This window comes from Hyaena hyaena, unplaced genomic scaffold (assembly GCF_003009895.1).
Source record: "Hyaena hyaena isolate Hyena2069 unplaced genomic scaffold, ASM300989v1 scaffold_478, whole genome shotgun sequence".
NCBI classification, from domain to species: domain Eukaryota; kingdom Metazoa; phylum Chordata; class Mammalia; order Carnivora; family Hyaenidae; genus Hyaena; species Hyaena hyaena.
The window spans coordinates 62012-83070 of NW_024081110.1; the positions used below are offsets into that span (position 1 = coordinate 62012).

A 21059-nucleotide genomic window follows, 5' to 3' on the forward strand; every position below is an offset into this window, starting at 1 on the left:
TTTGACTCATGCCTAGAGCTTAGTAAATGCTCAGTAAATGTTATGTATTAATTTATCTTTCCAGTTGGAAATAAATGCTAATGAGCAAGACAGCAGTGTTATTTAGAAGTGCACCAGGGGCACCTGGGTGGCTAGTCAGTTAAGCATACGACTTTGGCTCAGGTCATGATCTCATAGCTCGTGGGTTTGAGCCCTGCATCGAGCTTGCTGCTGTCAGTGCAGAGCCTACTTTGGATCTATTGTCCCCCCACCCCTCTCTGCCCCTTCCCCGCTTGAACTCTCTCTCTCTCTCTGAAAAATAAACAAATCTTTTTTAAAAAGTGCACCAGTATGCAATATGGTGGCTATTATCTCTGTTATAGTCATCTTGAATGAAGTCTGGAAGCCAATCACTCGTCCATCAGATTGGACAACTTGTTTCCAATACCATTTATTTGCTGGACAGGAAATGTGTAGGTAGAGTCATGGTGCTCAGACTCTGAACCCACATAGCAGGCTCACGGTCAGTAGGACGGTGTTTCCTCTCGGTGATAAACAAACTTAGGAGATACATTTTATCGACACTTACAGAATGAAGCTCTATCAAGAATAGTAAAAACCCTTGAAGACTTTGATCTGGGCCTGACTGAAAAGTGTGTAAGAATCAACTCGGTGTCCAGCGGTCTGGCCGAAGAAGACCTGGGGATCCTCCTGCGATCCCGGGTTCTTCCTTCCAGCCTGATGCTGCCGAAGGTTGAAGGTCCTGAAGACATCCAGTGGGTGAGTAGTAATGCTTTGCTTTAATTAAAGACTCAGGAGCAGCTATGAAGGAGTACCAGAAAGGAAGGATTTGGGTGCTGCGGATTTTGAAAACACGTACATGGAACAGAGAAAAAGGGAGCTGAGGAAAAGAGGGGAGCCCGAAAGGCTATTGCCTTCACAGGAGGGGAGCCCGGCTTTCCCCAGTGTGTTCCAAGGAACAGCTCCACTCTTGCGATAATGCTTCTGCGTCCCACTCACATTTGCGGCTGGGACAGGACAGTGTCCACAATCTTTGGAAACTAGCTTTTGCCTGAGAATTGGATCACACCTCACACCCTGCCAGGCCCTAACCTCCACCTGAAAGAGTAGGGAAATAGATGGCTCTTACCCAGGTTCATTTGAAGTCTTCATACACAGTGAAAGCACATTAGCCACGAATGAAAAAATGAGCCCAGAGGAGGAGAGGGAAAGGTCACTCCTGAGGGCAACTAGAGGAATAAACAGGAAGCTTTTAACTAGTGGTTTTAATTAGCACAGATATTATTTCCTGAACAGCTCTCCAGTTCGTCCTTTTTAAATTGCTGACAGGTGTGTTTGTGTTTCACGACAGACTTTTCAGCCAATAAAAACCTGGCATGTCAAATTACTTAAGAAAACTTTGAAATGGGCCTAATTATACTATGATTGTTTTAATTGTTAAAGTAAAGGGAGGCTAGATTTTATTTAGGAGTTGCTATGATTTTGCTGATCTCTGCTGAATAAAATAACGGTGCACTGTGCCACTCCGGGGTACAGAGGCTGTGATTCGTCAGTGCTGGAAGCTTGGTAAGGGCGTGTGGACAGGGGTGGTTTTCAAGCCACATCTGGGATTATCTCTAAGGCTATGGCTGCGAATGTAGCAATACAGTGAATAGGTGTAACACCTATTCCGTTCCCCTTTCTAATGCTTGTAGATGCCTTCGATCCATACTTTCCGGTCCTGCAGCCACCTGCCACGTGTGGCTCCTGAGCGCTTGAGCTGTGGCAAGTCCAAATTGAGATGTGCTGTAAGTGTGAAATACACAAGGGAGTTTGAAGACTTAGCAGCCCTCTCCCCACAAAAGAATACAAATTACCTCAATAACTTTTATATTGATCACATGTTGAAATGACGATATTTCAGATCTGTTGGGTTGAATAAACATTATTTTTTAAGATTTTTTTTACTCCTGAAACCAGTATTACATCATATGTTAACTAACTCGAATTTAAATAAAAATTTGAAAAGACAAAAAAGAAAAGTAGTCTACAAAAAAATAAATGTAAAAAATAAAGATTTTTTCTTTAAGTAATCTTACACCCAACATGAGGTTTGAACTCACGACCCTGAGATCAAGAGTCACACACTTCACCAGACAGAGCCATCCAGGCACCCCAGGCTGAATAAACATTATTAAAATCACATTCACCTGCTTCATTTTACTCTGTTAATGTAGCTACTAGAAAATTTAGAATTACATATGTGACTGCCATTTGGTTTCTGTTGGACAGCTCCGCGTTGGAGTCTTTCTGAAGACCAACGTTCAAGGACCTATATTTACTGTCTAAGCTGGAGTTCTTCTCTCCAAGGTCACCCCTCAGAAACTGGGAGATACTGGTTAAAGTAGGTTACAATTTCTGAGGCCTCCTACCCCATTTGAACGGGTCTTAAATTGATTGAAATGGAATCTGCAGCCACTGTTCCCTTTTGGTTTCGTAGTTAATGCCTGTTTATCACCGTTATTACCCTTCATTTAAGAGGCGAGGACCTACCCCAGCCTTCAGCTACAGCTCCCGTTCGCTGTTTTAAATCCTTGGATAGAAATAGGATTTCTAGTTAACAGAAGTCTTCTGGGCTGTTTATTTTTTCGTCTCCGTTTGTATTTATGTGAAGCATAAAACCCAGAGCCTGATGCACAACTGAAAGATGGGCTTCCTTGTTTTCTTTTGTGTGAGAATCTCTTGCTGGTCTTTTGTCGCTAGTGTGGGTTCTTGTTTGACTGGCACGGCTTATTGGACTATAACAAGCGTGACTCTGCCTCCTTTGTCGCGGGACAATTCTCCCACAAATCCCGAACAGTGTGCATTCTTCCAACACACTATTGGGTGTGCACTGGAATTGAAAGAATTGCTGAGCCCTGCTACTTCATCTCCTCCCCAATCTCTTTGTGATTTTTTCCCCTTCTTTTCCTCCACCCCCCTCCCCCTTCCCCTCCACCTCACTGAAATGAACACTTTACCAGGCCGGAAACATTTAATCGTCTCCTTTTGAAAAAATTAATTGAAACTTCTCCACTAGTTACCTTTTGTGTCAGTACTTAATGCAATTTTTTAAGAAAGAAGGGGAGGAGGAGGAGGAGGAGAATGGGCTAGAATATTTAATGTTTAAATGCCCCTATTGGCTTAAAAACAAAAGGCATTACAGATTTTTTCTAAGAACAAGAAATATAAAGTATTTAACTAATTTTAAACTTTATGATTTTTGTAGTTATAACTGTGATCACAAAGAATGGGACAAGTAATGTTGCAGGTTTCTTCTTTTTTTTTTTCTTTAATGAGGAAAAAAGTTCCTACAGCACATATATAACACCAGAACCACTAATATTTCACTACCCATTTCCTAGCTTAAATGTGACACAAATTGTGTTTTCTTTTCATTTACACGAAATATTATCCATTTTATCTCCTTCAGTTGTAGCCTTCTTTCTTGCTATTTTGGTTGAGTTATTCCTTCCCTTGAAAAGTTACTAAGGAGGTGATGATGATGGTGTCTGAGGAGGGGAGGAGTCGCGGAGCAACTGGGAATAATTCTTCATTACTGAAAGCTGTGATTTATTTTAGCCTAATTGTAAAGTTACTGCAAATTGCTCAAAAGCTTTTTAAAGATCCCAGTGATTAGATTTTTTAGGGGGGGGGTGCTGCACAAGCAAGGAGGGGGCAGCTAAAAGGGGAAATAACACCTCTAATCCTGCTTCTGGTAAATAGGCTGCCAGCTTTTAAAATGAGTTTCCTTTCTATTAGTCAGAATATTATGCTAAGCCTTAAGCATTAGTTTTTTTATGTTGCCATAGCAGCCCTATTCCTGCAGGGTGGTGACCTCCGATGATTACAGTACAAAGCTTATAGGGTCTTGAAACCCCCTTTGAAGATGAAAAGTCTTTGATGGTTTATATTTATGCAAATCTCTTAGATATGATTTACCCAACTGAGACTGAATGGAGAGATGATTAAAATTCCCTTTTCCTTTGATATCCATTAATGGCTGAATATTCCTTAAATTTAAAATGGATATATATGTTTTCATCTTTATTTACAAAAATATCTTTGTCATACCTGTTTTTTTTTTTTATCTCCTCACATCTTATTAGATCTAGATAGACATAATAGATTTACAATTTAGAGTGTGGTGGGTTTTTTTTTTTTTCCTTTTGAAAGGGGGGGGGCGGTGGTGGAGATCTGTGCAAGAGCTTTTGTATGTTTCCAGATGATAGATTTTGGAATTTGGGCTACCCCACTGGCAGCACAGAGCTAGCTGTGAACTGGTCTCATGGAAAAAATTGGCGAGCTTTGGTCTTCAAAGAATTAAACTTCCTTTTTAAGGTCTTCCTAGGTAAGCTAAAAAATTATGAAGAAAAACCTTCTGAACAAAGGATAATGGTGCTATAATGAATAATGTGGGTGCCAGTAGAAGGCTGCTGAACAGTTACACTGATGTCAGTGCCTGGTCCAAAACAAAAACAGAAAGGCAGGTAGAACAACACTTCGCTGTTTTGGGGGCCTACCATTTGCATTTAACGAAGTGAATGCTAGAGGTCTTAAGCAAATATGTTTTCAAGAAAAGCATTTAAACTCCAGAATCTCTTTCCACTTCTAACTCCTAGGCCTCAAGTTACTCCTTTAGGGGAAAAAAAAAAAAAATAGAATGCTTGGAGTTTTACTATTTAGTTTGGTGGGAACTTTGTTACCTTTCTCCTTTGGTCTTTCCTCCTGTTTTTGTTTTGTTTTGTTCTGTTTTAATTCTTTTTTTGTGTATAAAATAAGCTGGGATATTACTTCCTTGGCCCAAGACTTGAATACTACTTCTGTGACTACATTTCAGTAATTGTACATTTTTTCCCCTACTAATCACCTATGACACTTTTGGTTTTAGTTTTCAGACAAATTTTCATTCTACTTAAAAGGCCGAAAACTTGAACAACCTATGAATTTAATCCCTTTTGTGGAAACTGCAATGGGTTTGCTCAATTTTAAGGTAAGAAAACATAATGTGACTAATAAGTTAGCATTTTATTTACTACCTATAGAGAACTTCTGTTCTCAATTTTGACATCTACTTAAACTATTTTTCTAGAAATATTTTTAAAGCAAAGTAAATCTTAAGCACCATTTATTGTCTATAATAATCCAAAACCAGGCTGTGAGCATCTTAGAAAACAAAGAGATTGGTCAAGTAGCAAGGGAAAACTTCCCAAACATATATATTTAAATGAAATATTTATATATTCTTATTTTAATTAAATAACTATATATAAATCTATGCTTTGAATTATTATATTCCTAGTTGAAATGTACATGAAAATGTATTTTGTTGCCCTTACAAATTAACTTGCAGTTATTTTTTTGTATACAATTGCCTTCTATTGGGAAATTTTCTGGCCTCTTTGTAGCAACATTATCCATAATGTCTACTATATAAGATTGCTATTTGTAGGTTAGTAGACATCAGTAAGTTATAGTATGTTATTTCAATTTGCCACATTAGAACATAAAGTATTTCCCGGTACACATTCAGCAAGATTAGCTGAGCCAAGGGTTTTCCAGCTTGTATGATTGGCTGCCTTGAACAATTTGCCTTAACAGTTTTATGGTTACCTTGTTTTCTCCCTTTTATCACTGATCATTTAAACAATTTTCCAAAACATGCCTCCCATTTCGCCCGACTTGTGAACATCAGCGTAGCACCCTATCTCCGAGGGCAGGAGGGAAGAAATCCCTAAAAACAAAGAAAAAAGATCGTTGAACTGCCTGAGAGAGATAATATGGGAGTAAACGCTCTAAGAGGAAACATTGAGACCTACCAGACCTTGCAGGAGGGCCAGGGGGCACATGTTTGGGGAGCCGTTTCCACCCTCATGATCAGTGTGTTTACACCACTGAGCACAGATTCTTCCAGCCTGCCCCACAGTTCCGAGATATAATCAAAGCCTATCCTTTAGATGCGACTAGGTTCATACAATGATTGAATTCTAAACTCTGTTGCACCATTTTACACCATAGTGTACTTAGAAGCACTTACAGCCCCTGAAATTAATCAACAGTGTCCTCACCAGATTTTCATGTCTTCCCTACCCATGTGCTGAATCTCTACCTTTGTAGATTCAGTTCCATCTATGGCAAATGTTATTAGTCTGTATTTTCACATAGAAATATGGAAGTTGCTAATCAAGATATCTTGGGTGACTTGTTGCATTTTTTATTTTCCCCTCTGGAGTTGTGGATTTTTATATTGTATGTCTTTAATCCTGAGGCCATTTGCTAAGAAATCCTGATCCCAATGCAAACAATCTAGTTAATTTGATTTAAGAATTCTTGTTATATTTTATGTTTATTATTTGAGTCTCTTAAAGCAAAAAAGAATTTTGGAAAAGCAGAAATAATTTATAGTACAATCAAAGTGAGTTAATTCAAAGTTTCTCTAGAAATTAGATGAACTATGATTTGAGCATTATATTAAAATACATTTATAACTATATTCTTACAATCCATTAAGCAAAGCAACTCTATACAACATTCTTATCTTGGACGATATTAAATGCCTTTCAAAAGGGATAGATTTGGGCTGCATTTTTAGGACTGCTAGTTTGCTTTCAGCCAAACTGTGTTAAGAGTTGGATCTTTCTTTCACTGAAATACACCATGCTGCTGCTCTCCAGACTGCATTTCTCTGAGATACGGTTATGTTCTGCTCTTTCACAGGCCGTGTGTGAAGAAGCACTAAAGACTGGACCTCAAGTGGGTCTTTTTCTAGATGCAGTTGTTTTTGGAGGAGAAGACTTTCGTGCCAGCATAGGTATCAAACACATTTCTCTCTCCCTTTTTCAATCTCTGTGTGTGTGTGCGTGCGTGCGTGCATGCGTGTGTGGATGGATGGATGGATTTTTTTCTTTGCCCCTTCATGAATGGACATTTACATGACAATATATATTTGCCAACCATGACAATGGTTGTTCAGCTGAATGGGCAATACGTTCTGATAATTTAGGGCCCCTCATAGCTGTCCTGCTTCCAGACCACTACATTATTACTTCTGTTCATGTATAAAATAATCAAAAGCCTGTTGCGACCTCAGATGTGTTCAGGAATATATGACATCTACTTTGTACATAATAATATATGAACAACCTCTCAGTTGCTTAAATATTTTGTTTTCATATTAGTGTGAGGGCTATCTAGGCTTCTAACACAAATTTAAGGCAATTTCACATTTGCTTTAATGAATCATTTTCTACACTAAATGTAGTATCCAAATATTATTTTTAAAAAATCTTAAATTCCTCCTAAGGTCATATTTTGGAACTCTTCTTATTAAGTATTTACTGAGATAGTATGCTAGTTTCCACTGATCTTCCCCATCCATTGGGCACTATGCCTCTGGTCTGGGTGCATGGGTAACTAGACACTGCGGGCACACCTAGAAAAGAGGCCAAGGCCACAAAGCATTTGCAGAACCACAGTTCCAGTGGCCTCAAGACTGGCGCTTTCTCTGCGCAGTGTCACGGTCCAAATAGAAACAGTGATACTCCATACACACCCGCTCCCAGGGTGAAAGAAAAGGAACTTATTTTAATACCAGCCTTTCCAGGAGACTTTTGTGTTTCCGACAGTTCAGTGGACACTTTCTGCCTCTTTCAAAATGAGTGCCCTTCCGTTTCCCCAAGTTCTTCGTCCAAACCCTGAAGCTGCTCTATTTGGCTCAGAACCTTAGTTATAGCAGGGCACTGCAACCACAGCATGCAAGTTTCTGTGCTCAGTGAGAGAAGTTAACCATTTCCTTGCACAGCCAGTCAGCCACCTTTTGTGGTGCTGTCTTTGGACTGATACTTTCCAAGCAATGGCAAGAAGGAAAAAATATACCAGGAGTAATTTGGGACCCATCATTTGTGATTATATCTCCTGAGAAACAGGAGGGGCCTTTTCTTAATCCACACACAAGTCATGGCACTGAACGATGCCTTCCAAGAGAAATAGACACATATGAAATTTAATTCTGCCCCCCCATATCCCTCTCTTTGTTTATACTAGAATCATTGTTTTGCTGGGGAGCAGTTTCCAGGATGACATAGATGCCTTTACAAAGGGAGTTTCTGCAATAGATAGCTGGGTTTGGTTTCCAGAGTTAATGTCTCCCTTTGCTGTCAACATCCCATTTCAGGTGCAACAAGTGGTAAAGAAGCCCAAGATATTCTGTACGCCCGACAAAAGATTATCGTCATAGCGAAAGCCTTTGGTCTACAGGCCATAGATCTGGTGTACATCGACTTTCAAGACAGAGAGGGGCTCCTGAGGCAGTCCAGGGAAGGAGCCGCAATGGGATTTACCGGTAGGACCCTTGATGACCTCTTAGAAGCAGTATCTAAATTCGCAGACATTCCAGAAAGGTACAAATGTAACCAGAAATTCGTGTTTCTGATGCAGCCACATGTCTCTTATACTTACTCTACTATTTGACATGTGAAAAGGCGATCAAGGGCAAGACCCTGCTGAAGAAATGGCTGTGGCTTCCTTTGGCTCCACAAGTCAAAAACCGAAGCACTCGTTTTATTTTCTCTTTACGTTAGTTACGATTTTTTCTCTTAGGTATTTTGTTTTTGCTGACCCTCAAGGAGGAATGAAGCTATTATAGAAGTGTTTTTGAGGGAACTGCCATAAGAACTTGGGTTGGTGGGTAGAAGGAACGTTTCCTCCAAGGTTCAAAATATTCATTTCTGAAAAAAAAAAACATTGGTGATCTCTGCTTTGATTTTTTTTTTTTACTCATAACTACTTTTATATTCTCCTTCCACTTCCAGCCCCTTCCTTCCCTCCCACCTCCCAGTACGTGTCTCTGCACCTGGCGACACCTACGGGCATTGGCTGGCACTCAGATCAGGGGTCCCCTGCAATCCCATCCTGGAGCGCAGGCAGATATCTCTTGATTGCTGGGTCTGATCACTCAGATCCCCAGGAGTCTGGGGAGCAATCGAAAATTGTGATTTTGCAATAGAAATCCATTTTTTTTGAAACCACAATAGGATTCTACACACAAACACACATCTGCAGTTGTGTTCACTCAAACACACACACGCAACCGTGTATAAGAGACACCCATAAGCTCTTTATTCTTATTTCTTCTGCTGCTGCATGTTCTAAGATATGATCTGAAATGAACCCAAATAAAGAGGAAAAGAGACTAATATCCTTGCTGTCCTTTTTATAAATATTTTTGAAGTGCATCCAGTTAGGAATTATGGAGAGAAATATTTCATACAGGGACCTTAAATGTAAAAAGTCTCCTAATGGATGGTGCTTTAACCCCAAATAAAATTAAACAACTTAAGAAGCAATGTTAATGTTAACATTAAATTGAAATAAAGCTCTGACATTTATTTTTATGGTTTTAACATGAAGAGTCAAAATAAAATGTGATTCCACCCGCCAGATTTGTTTAATAAATAAATGTGATCTCTTCTAGAGAAATAGTTTCTAATCATCTGAACTATTACTAAATGAATTCTCCCTACATTTAATAGTGACCAAGAAAGAAAGAGTCCCTCCATCCCAGCCCTGAGGTTGTCCTCGTCTCTGTGGTGTGTTATACCTGCCTCTTTCCAATGACCAGTTAGGAATAGCCCAAATGGAAAAGTTGGAGAAACGCTCCATGAAATCTATCTAATAGACCTCGATGTTGTTGGTCTAAAATGTGTAGCACTGGCTGCCAAGCAGCCAGATGTTGCTGTGAAATGGGCACTAATTCAATAAAAAAAATTTTGTTGAAAACACTGAATTAATGCTGGCCTGTGTCACCATCACACAGTATAACCTGAGTGTCCTCAGCTACCTTTGGGGTAAATGTTTGCTCCTGAACTTATAAAAGAGTTTGAGAATTTCTCCAAGAAACAGGACTGAATTAAATTGGTCCCTAATTCAATCGCAGAAGACAAGTTACTTCAAATCAGATTTAAATTTCTAGACTGTGCCCAACTCAGCATGAGGAGCTTACGGGCTTGGCACTATTGTTTCTCAACAACAGGGAGTATTAAATCACACACACACAAAAATGGAAGCGGGGGGAGAATGAGGAGGCACAGAGGGTACATGCCCATTATATATGCAAGTGAACAAGTCAGTAAAGTAGGGAGCTACACTTCAGAACCATTTTGCAATTTTTAGAAGGAAGGGCTTTGTTGTCCCAATTATATTTCTACATACCAATAAAAGGTAATTAGTCTGATAATAAGATATGAGATTACTTGTAGTATTTTTAAACAATAAGGCCTTTGAGTATTTTAGACCGAGTTGTGATCTGTTTGTCCTAATTATTTGTAGTTTAATTGCCATAACTTGGGCTTTGCACAGGAAGGGAGGACAGCGAGGAAGGAAGGAGGGACAGGAGGAAGGAGAAATACACACCCTATCTGAAGCAAGTGGTTGAAAGTTTTCAAATCAAGTGAAAGTATTCTGTTATCCCTAACAGTGATAAGGAACACTCCGTCTGTGCTATAAGGATTTTCTGTACTCTTCAAAATTATATATGTATTTTTAACGAGTTGTAGTTTTTTAAAAGTTAGCCATGCACAAAACAGTGGGTTATAGTTTCTTTTTTGCAGTTATTATTTCACTGGGCCACAGTCCATGCAGATTGGTTTTAAAACAATGTGTTGGCTCTATAAGTGGCTATTAACATTAGGAATTATTTTTATAAAAAGAAACCAAAAATAAATCATGGAATAAAGCTTCAACAGCTGACTTAGTCATCACAGGTATTCCAGTCCTGCATGCTGAGAAGAAAGATTATAAATATGAAGCACGGTAGGTTTTCTTCTTTTTTGCAGTCTTTTGTAGAAGACAAAAATGACACCATCATATAGTCACCTAAAAGACTTGACAGGTATTGATTTAAAGCACGATATATCAAGTGGTACTGTAAAAAGGATTTCATGGTCATAAATTTTAATGTCTTCCAATTTTGCACCCTCAGTAACTTGCCAATAACAGCTCTTCTGTATAAAATATTTGCTTCACTCCCACATGACATTGAAGTCTGACGTTCCGTTGTTGGGATATGTAAGAACCGACAAAAGATAGATGGATGTTCATAAATTTCTGAAACTGAACACATAGCTGAAAATTAGCCCCATTACCTAAGGATGGGTACTTGTAAGCCATCCGTGATTTCAGAGTATTTCTAAATAGTTTATGTTTTTCTCCTCAAGTCGTAGTGTCTCTACCAAGAAGTTCCTGTGAAATCTAGCTTTTTACACATCCATGTAAATTATGTACATAAATTATAAAATTCAGGACTAACAATTAGTACAAAATGACTACCAGAGCTTACATCCTTTATTGATAATATGGTAACAATGATTAGATTACTTAAATATAACTGCAATACCTATTATTAAAAAAACTCTCATTTATCATCACTGATATTATCTGTTCCCTGAAATTCTCAGTTTTAGTATATATGGTGCTGAAGTGAGCACGATTCCTCAAATAATTTAGCTTATTTGTATAGGGTTTTAATGTTTTATTAGTGTGCTGGCAGATAAGAATGAAATAACAATGTGAGAGAGTTCTAATTATGCTACTGTAAGAGAAGATACTGTTATATTTATTCATTTAAACTCTTTTCCATGAAATACTAAAAATTTTTTTACAAATGTTGGTTACTTTCCTATTCAATAGAATAATGAGAATAACAGGAATTGACCATTTTTAAAAACATCAAGGGTTTAATTTGTACTGCCTCAATGTTAAAACAACTATTTCGAAAGCAAACCAATATATGGACAAATATATTTAGGAGAGCAAATTATCATTAAGTGCACATTCATTTTTAAAGAATCAAGTATGTCCATAATTTTATCATGTAATAAAATATAATCTCATTATTATAACATTAAATTATGTTGTATTTTATTAACAACCTGATTCAATTCAATTGCATACTTCCCTGATTGTTAGATTGTTTCTTTTAATGACTTTGTGATTTCATAGGACCGTGTGAGCCTTATATTTGTGTAATGTTTTTACCTAAAATCCTTAAAATTTATGAAAGAAGCAGAAAGCTTTTTTAAAGCTATCACTACAGAGCTAATAATCAAAATATCTAAATATCAATAAGAGAGGGAAATATTGAGTCTTCATTCTATAAGGAAAAAGGAAAAATCTGGTTATGTTTTTGGATAGAGAAACTTTCTGTAACTTTTTTACTTAAACATTTTAAAATGGAGTATTCTAGAGACCACACCACTGTGTTCAAATCTGCCTTCTGTGTCACTGTACTAAATAAAAATTTTTCCCTGAAATCTAATTTTTTTGTTGGTGGTTAGAAGTGGCACACTGTATTCATCGAAAAGAAAGAAAATTAAACATATTACATTATTGTAAGCAGCTATTTTATATTAATATCTACTTGATATTAATATAGTTGTAACATCTGCTTCTTTAAGCTTTATGAAAACCAGCAGACTGCTCCTAAAAGAAATCGTGGCAGGTGGGATAATGGTACAAAATAAGCAAAAGGCAACCTGTAAAATTTGAAAGAGTTAACATATAATTTTTTTATACTTTAGCTCAAAATAATCACTCTGATTTGCAGATATTATCCTTTAAAGTTTCTGCCAAAGGATTAGCCAACAAGCTGCCAGTCTACCCACCTGTAACTAAAAATTAGAGATTATCTGCGCTAAGGTGGCATTTCTATAGGATCAGAAACATAATTATTCCCATTCTTCTAGGTTTCTTATGTGGTATTCTGGAAGAGCCTGCCAGATTGCAGGCCCTTTCTTTTTAAAAAGTTCTAAAATATTAGTTATTCTGCATACAGTCTGTGAGGCATTAGGAGACTTTCCTGGTTGAGACATTTTGTTTGAACATCTGTTTGTTGTTTTGTGTTCCGATGTTATTAATCTTCTTGTAGGTAAGCAGGTGATACACCCTAACCAGATTGCCCTGGTGCAGGAGCAGTTTTCTCCTTCCGCTGAAAAAATTAAGTGGGCTGAAGAACTGATCGCTGCCTTTAAAGAACATCAACAATTAGGAAAGGTAAACGTTTTGTTAATACCATGGGTGAAACTGGTGTTTAAAATACCATGGGGAAAAATATAAAAAATATATCATTTGAGTCGTTTCAAAAACCATTGCATCGTGAGGGGTAAGTTATGGGGGAGTGGGGACAGTGAGAAATTCACTTCAGGCATATTTGCCCTTCCATGTTTCTGAATATTTCACTAACTGGCCCTCAAGTCTCTCTATCGTTTATTCTTTTCATAAACTATATTGGCAGCCATTGAGAAAATAGAAGTCTGTTTAGTTTTTCTCTACAGACTCCAATGCAGCAGTCATAGGAAAATAATTTTAGATCAAAGTGAGAGCAAGTTGTAATGAAATAAACACAGTTTGATCAAATGGTCCTTGTGGAGAGAAGAAATAAATTCCAAGTTATTTTAATTTTGGGGGAAAAATGTACCAAAATCACCTCCGGTTGAGTCATTTAAGAGTGGGAGGTTGTATATGTGTCTGTACCAATTTCTGGACCTGAGATTTGGATAGAATGGAGAGCAAATTAACGCTGGAGTACGGTTGTTCCTAATTTAGTGCATCATTGAGCCTCGCGTTTCCTGCTCTGTGGGTTTCTGCTATGTAAATATTGCAGTGGTGATGCGCAATCTGTCTCCACTTTGTGCCAGTAACACTTAAATTAGGTGTCGCCTGAAGGAAGATTTTATGCTACTTGCAGCATTGTCAGTTAATTATCTTAAAGGTTATTTGCAGTAATACCGTTTGACTCTTTTTAAGAGAATGGGGGGAAAGTTGCATTTATAAATCTATCCTAGAGGTAATATCTGAACTCGGCCTTGTTACTTACGTAAGAAGTGGAGTATTAATACCTACGACACAAAAGTACTTAGGGGAGAAAGAATGTTGAAACATTACCAATGTTCTAAATCTTAAACAGTCCCCCTTACAAAAAAAAAAAAAAAAAAGATAAAACTGGCTCTGGGTGGTGAACTGATGACATCAGTGTGAGAGGTACCACTTAACACTTTTCACTGGCAGTAAAAACACCTAAAAATCCCTGGACTTGGAAATGAGGGTAACAGTATTAAGTGGGTCACTCCCTCCCTCTCATTATGGATACCTGCCTTCAGCTCTGACCTTGCACACACATTCGCCCTCACACACTCACAGGCTCATCGGTGCACAAACCTGCACTTAAAATCCAAAGGCAAAATGTGTGATATTAGAAACATGCCATTTGGACTGACACCAATTTCAGGATCGATAGTGTTCTTTGATTTCAAATCAGGAGTGGCTATCGGAGAAACACTGCAGTCTATAGAAAAATATTTTGAAGCTGACATTGCGTTTTATGTTCATTTCTATATCTTGACTCCAAAACCCAGGTGCTCCATGAATACACATAAATATTCACCTAAGAAAAGAGCCATGTGCTTTTCCATTCATACATGTAGATAACTCCATCCACTCCCCTCTCCTGCCTGTGCCTATTGCAGACACTCACTGAATGTTCTACACCTCTCTGTGTGTTTCTTCTGCCAGCTCAGGATATGCATGTGATAAATACTTCCTACTAAAATAATAAACTGAGGCAAAATATGGGTCATCAAAATGGCAGACCAAGCAGAGTTCCAGTCTGGGTCAACACGGCCTCTATTCACAGTCTGCCCTGGTTTTCACGTTGGATCATATCAAAGGATGCCACTGGCATTGTAAGCGGCTAGGAGTATGGAAGAGGTCACCCTAAATTTCGGTAGCCAACAGGCAAAATTCAAACTAGAAACATACTCTTGCTGGCATGTAAGTTCTTGAATGAAAGCAAAAACAACACTTTTCTATTTTATCTTAAAAGTGTTATTCCCAAACAGAATTGTCCCAAAGTGTCCTTGCCTTTTGATGGTGGCAACTTAAATGTTAAATTCTGAACTGGCTTTTCATTCTTTTTCTTTCTTTTTCTTTTTTTTAATAAGAAATGCTCTCTTGTTGGAGTATAAGCTTTCACAACAGTGTGACAGGACAGCTTTTCTTAACACAAAACCACAGAAATGAGAGCAGAAGGGAGACTTACTATTAGGTCATTTCCTCCCTGCCCCATTGCTGTAGGTTTGTTTCCTACAGCAAATTCTCCTGGTGCTTTGTCCAGCAAGGTTTAAATGATTCAAGTAATGGGGCTTCCAGTGGGGACATATGGTTATTTTATCCTGTTCGCATGTTTCTTTCACTTTGCCTATAAATTGGCTGGTCACAAAAATTGGGTCTGCAGGTAGGTGACTCTGGGTCTTGAAGGGTCTTAGGGTTTAAATAATGTGCAATCTGTTTCTAAAGATTCAGTATAAATAGGTTGCTCAATTGTATAAAGTATTGCTTCCAACAAACATCTAATCTGTTTTATTTTGAGCGTGATCCACTGATGAAAACATATACCCTTGGATATTTTGTCCAAAGCACAGGTGACTCTTTCAGCTACGAGAAACTGATAGTTTGTGTCCTAGTGAGACAGTTATAAATTTCCAAAAGACTTTTTTCCCCTGCTCTGATGAAAATTTCATTCAAGTAATGTTTTTAAGTAGAAATGACCCAAGAAAGCCAAATTATATATTTTTGCTTTGCTCTACTTCTGATAAATTATATTTAAATTCTATTCTGCCCAGAGACCAAAGTCCTAGCTAAAGTTCACAGGTAATGCTGGGCCATTTGTGTTTGCTATAGTAACAATAATTATTCTTGTTCCATAACTATAATAATTATTATCAAAAAGATAAGTTCGACCTTTTCTCCCATCCCTTCCAAATAACAAAATTTGTGGAAATACTTAGATCACTGGAGTTAGTGTTTGATTTGGTGTCACAGAATTTTTTGTTGTTTTATTTTAATTAGAGGTTCTTATGAATTACAGTCTGATGTCCCCTTAGTCTAATGTCAGATAAAAAATACATTAAAAAATAATAATCTGCTCATATAATCTGTCACCATTTGGCATAATGGTACCATTTGGGGTAATAATACTAGTGACTGCTTTGTTTCAGGAAACTATAGATATTTACAGGCTTCTAAAGAATTTTCCCTGGCAAAACAGTCCCCACTAATAAGAATTAGGCTATAGATTGACCTTAGGGACTCACATTCATCTTCTCTTATTAAAATCTGTTGGAAAAAGCTTAAACATTTCAGAATACTCTATGCTTCTATTTTAATTCCCATAAGCTAAAATATGTCTAACTTACTGACATGAGTTGTGAGACATATATCCTCAATATGAATCAAACTTGAGTCTTTCTCCCATCCTTCCAGAAAAATATATTTTGAGATACAACCGTCATGTCATTAATTATTTTAACTTCAAATAATTTGATAGAAACTGTAGCCAGGATAAATTACTTTCCACGTGATTTATTTTAAATTTATAAAGGATTTTCTTAAAGGTTAATTTTATTTCTGATGTCATTTTTTCCATAACAATGGCAATTCCTCTATTTGAAAATTCTCCATTCAGAACTGAATTTAGAATTGCTTATTAAAAAATTTTTTTATCAACTAAAAATTGTATATAGTATGAAAATTGGATAACTGAAATGAAAACATCTCAAGCAAATATTAAGTTTATGTCATGTTATATATTATATAACTTACATGTTAAGTATAAATATTTATGCAATATATATACATTCATCTGTTATGATGGAGCATACTTTTCATATCTCTATTATAAACTCAGTGCTAAATTTTTTCTCTTTTTGAATTCGTATCTTCTTGGGCAAAAATGACAGCTAAAGGAAATGATTGATAGGTAATCCTAGGATATCTTAATATAAGAATTCATCATTTCTTTATAAATAGAGACTCTAACAGAAAATGTGAAAGAATAGCAAAGTGTATTACATGTGATAGATTTTAAAGATACTTTGCTAGAATATTCCTGTTTCTGCAGTATCCTACCACAAATACGGCTGTGCATCACTTTCAGTTTTACTCATATCATTATCATAGGTGCTTCATTTGGTTTCAGAAGGATTTCGTTTAACTTTTTCGTTATTTTTCATTTGTTACAGCTTCGCAAGCTGGCTAAAAACCAAGGAAAGGGAAATGTTCCTGTCTAAAATCTAGGTTCAGTTAACAATTATAAAGGTCAAAAACAAGGTTGCTATTTGACATAATAACTGTAAACATCAGTGAAACATTCTAATTTCACTCGCAAGAAAACAATAATGCAAATTAATAAGTTTACTTTAATAAGCAAACCCTCTGCTGGAATATAAATTGGGAATTTATATCTTAATACAGACAGACTTTTTTTTTCCTCATGTAAGTCTTTTCATCTAGAGAATTACAAAGAATAATCCCCCCTCCCTCCACATACTGAAAGCAAATTATTTTCATAGGTATCTGATTGCGGCTCATACACCTTTCATTTGTGTTTCCAAATGCAGGGCTTTACAAAAGAAATACTGCTTGGGCCAGATGGCCTTCTAGAAGACTCCCTGAGAGAACTCAGAAGTCTCTCTAGCCAAAAATATTGTTTCCGCTTATTCAAGTGCCAGAAATCCCACTGCCACTCTTTCACGCAGATCAAATAAACCATCTAAAGATTTGGTTGTTGTCTTTGTCAGCTGAAAGGGTTGATTCCACTAATAGACAACAATGTACCATCCCACACCCATGTCCCACCACCCACAGCCTTTTCCTCTTTATTTGTAAGCAGGAATACGAAAATTAGAACCGAGTGATGTCTAGTGAAAATGAAAGATGAAGGAACACAACCCTACTTGTGAGATGCATAATTATTACATTTCCCCCTTTATCTCCTTGTTCATTTAATATTTTTAGAATTATATGCCATAGTTTTGACTTTAGAAAGTCAAATTCTTTAACAAGCTGAGAGTCTGCCTATGAGGACTTCAAGGTTGATATGATTCACAACAAATTGCAGATTTCTAAACATTTAAATCAAGGCAATACCATGCTGGTGATGATAGATCCTATTTCACATAGTTTTAGTGACAAATGGTTCAGTACTAGAGGATAAGACATTGTATATGTAGGTTAAATCTGATGAATTTTTAAAGTTGTTTGCTTCAACCTTAATTTATAGCATGTTCTTAGGGATATTTTAATCAAAATATTTATATTCTGATTTATATTCTCAAGAATTTTTTTTTGCTCAATTTCAGTTAAAAACATAATTCTTTTAGTTGGATAAAATCTCAGAAATCTTCTGGTTAAATCCTTTAAGTTTATAGCTTAATACACTGAGACTCAAAAAAGGTTTAGGAGCTACCCGAGCTCACTCAAAGCCAAGGTGGTGATAGAGCCCCAACCAGAATTCAGGGCGAGCTTGATAAATAAAGATATGAACATAGTTGGCATCTGTGTTCATTTCTTGTGGTTTCATATCAATGTGGTTTCACTTGGGTCACGGTGAACCCCAGGCCAATGACCAAAACTGGACAGAGCCTTCAAAGTATTCCGTCACAAACAAAATGTGAATTTGGTTAGTTCACATTAGTATGTTGTTCTTAGTCATGTACTTTTTTTTCTTTCCTGAGTAGAAACTGATGAGGAAAGAGCAGAGAGTATCTGTGTGCCTTCCCAGCACTCCCTGCCTCATTCCCCACATGGCGCCCTCCTTCCCAATTCTGCCCTGCCCCAGAAAGACTTCTCTGCTCTGATCACCGCACACCCGTTCTGTTTTATTAGTCATCTTTCATTCTATCTCCCAGCGTAGATTGGAAACTCTCCGAGCTACGCTGGGAGCCTTTGGCAAAGAGGCCGTATCTCGCCCTGAGCCCCGTTTCATCTCCCTCGAAGGACAGGTTCCCAGTGTCCTGTTCTCACTTACACCTGTGGTTGCACAAACACACCATGGCTTTCAGTGTCTTTAATAGCAAGATCCAAATACAGGCCATGAAAGGATGGTTTTACTCCTTGGACATCTTCTCTCTTTTTTTCCTTGTAGAGTGTTTCTCTTTTTTTGTGTGTTTGGATCTGTATGTGTGTACTCTATGTATGGCTTTCCTGTTACTTCCTTGTTTTTCCTTTCCCTGAATTCTTACTTGTTCCCTCTTTTATCTCATTTTGATTCTCTCTTTTTTCTTTCCTCTTATTCTTTATCTCTCTTTATCCCACCACCATCCATCCATTGCCTTCTCTCCTTTAACTGATTATAGCAAGAAAAGTTCAGAGCATTCTTTGAATTTTTTGTTGTACTTATTAAGGAATTTTATAAATCTTTTTGTATTGAAAGCAGGCAAATGGAATTTTTATTGTATTAAAAAATATAAATCAACAGTTTCTACAAATTCTTTTTTTTTTTTTTTTTTTTTTAATTTCAGGTTAGTGGACCTGAATGAAAAGAAAGTAGGGAACTTTCTCATCATCACCGTAGAGAGTAAAGAATTCTGTCTGCTGAATCACATACCTCCCCACAGCATCTTGGACAGAAATAGGTATACAATATACATTTAGTAAATACTATTTAGCAAACTAGTTTCTAAGTTTCTGACAGTGCTAAAAAGAAATTATTCACTGTACTTTTAACATTTCATATCATACTGACTTTTTGTTCCCTTCAGAATTGAAAGAAAATCTTTTCACCAGTTATTTCATCATTGTTCATCAGTTATATTTTATTATATCTTAAAGTTTAAAGGGACTTTGAATTAATGTTAGTTTATTTAGATGTGTTTTCCAAAGAAAGAATGAGCCGACAGAGTACAAAATAGCAGTTTAATATTATTGCTCTTAGCTATAAGCTGCTTTAAAATGACTTCCACTCTGTGTTTTTCTCATAGGCAATACCAGCTTAAATATGACATAAAATATTCTAAATTAAATAAAAATGTTTACATGTTTAACTCAGTGTTAAAAATAAAACTATTTTCAAGATTTCTGGCTTAAAAAAATCAGGGGAGCCTGGGTGGCTCAGTCGGTTAAGCATCTGACTTCGGCTCAGGCCATGATCTCACAGTTCGTGGGTTCAAGCCCCATGTCAGGCTCTGTGCTGACAGCCAGCTCAGAGCCTGGAGCCTGTTTCACATTCTGTATCTCCCTCCCTCTCTGACCTCCCCTGCTCACGCTCTCTCTCTCTCTCTCAGAAATAAATAAAACATTAAAAAAAATTTTTTTTAAATCTAAGAGGGAGGTGATAGTTGCAAACCTCTATATTAAATATCAACCCATTCATTGTACACGTAACAGTGGGTGAATCTTATGGTATGCAAATTATACCTTGATAAAGCTATTTAAAAAATCCAGAAAATTAAGTGCAACCTCTAATGAGCTAGCAAATGTGGAAACTCCTGTAGATTGCAATACACTTATAAATCCAAGTGTTTCACTTCAGTAGGTAGCTTTCCATGTGGCATACTTGGCCAGGTTTTTCTAAACTTCCTTGTCAAAAGATAGTTTAAAGTAAAGACTTGTCTGTCCCTGTCTGGTCATCCTGCCTGAATATTTTTAAAGATACATCTTGCAGCCTACATTTCATGGGCTCTGAGAAGAATTTTCAAAACGAAGGCACCTTTGATCTCCCCTCTCCGTTTGTGAAATAAGGATGGCTCTGGTCCACTGAGACCCTCCATCTGGGCAAGCAGACAACACAGGACTGGTCACATATTAAGATAATTGACCCGAACATTCACCTCTGCTCTCCTTCCTCCTGTCCAGCCACCTCTGTCTTCCCAGCCAAGTTCATCTCGCAAGCCTTCCACTATCTCTTCTTTTCTCCTCCAGCCTCCTAAAACGTGGTAAAGTCCCCAAACAACCTTACTGGAATATAACACAAATGATTCTATTTTCCATGCAGGGCTAATGCTAAGTGATTTCATGCTTCCTTTTTAAAAAGCAAAATGTTAATGATGTCTATTCATTTTACATTCACTCAGTTTCCACATTCTGGGGAATTTCCTCCTTTTTATATAAATGCATTGGGCCATTTGCCTTTGCCAGTATTCTTTTTTTTTTTTTAATTTTTTTAATGTTTTATTTATTTCTAGGAGAGAGAGAGAGAGAGAAAGAGAGAG

At 37.1% G+C, this 21059-nt stretch overlaps 1 protein-coding gene across 1 annotated transcript in view; it reads left to right on the forward strand.

Moving 5' to 3' along the window:
• The first annotated feature begins 619 nt into the window (after positions 1–619).
• Positions 620–21059, forward strand: part of CLYBL (citramalyl-CoA lyase) — a 33004-nt gene continuing 12564 nt past the window's right edge. Inside the window, exons 1-5 of the mRNA XM_039254271.1 lie at positions 620–759; positions 4910–5011; positions 6736–6829; positions 8192–8359; positions 12941–13065. Coding sequence (XP_039110202.1) covers positions 721–759; positions 4910–5011; positions 6736–6829; positions 8192–8359; positions 12941–13065 — 528 coding nt within the window. The 5' untranslated portion in view covers positions 620–720. The remainder of the gene's footprint in view (positions 760–4909; positions 5012–6735; positions 6830–8191; positions 8360–12940; positions 13066–21059) is intronic.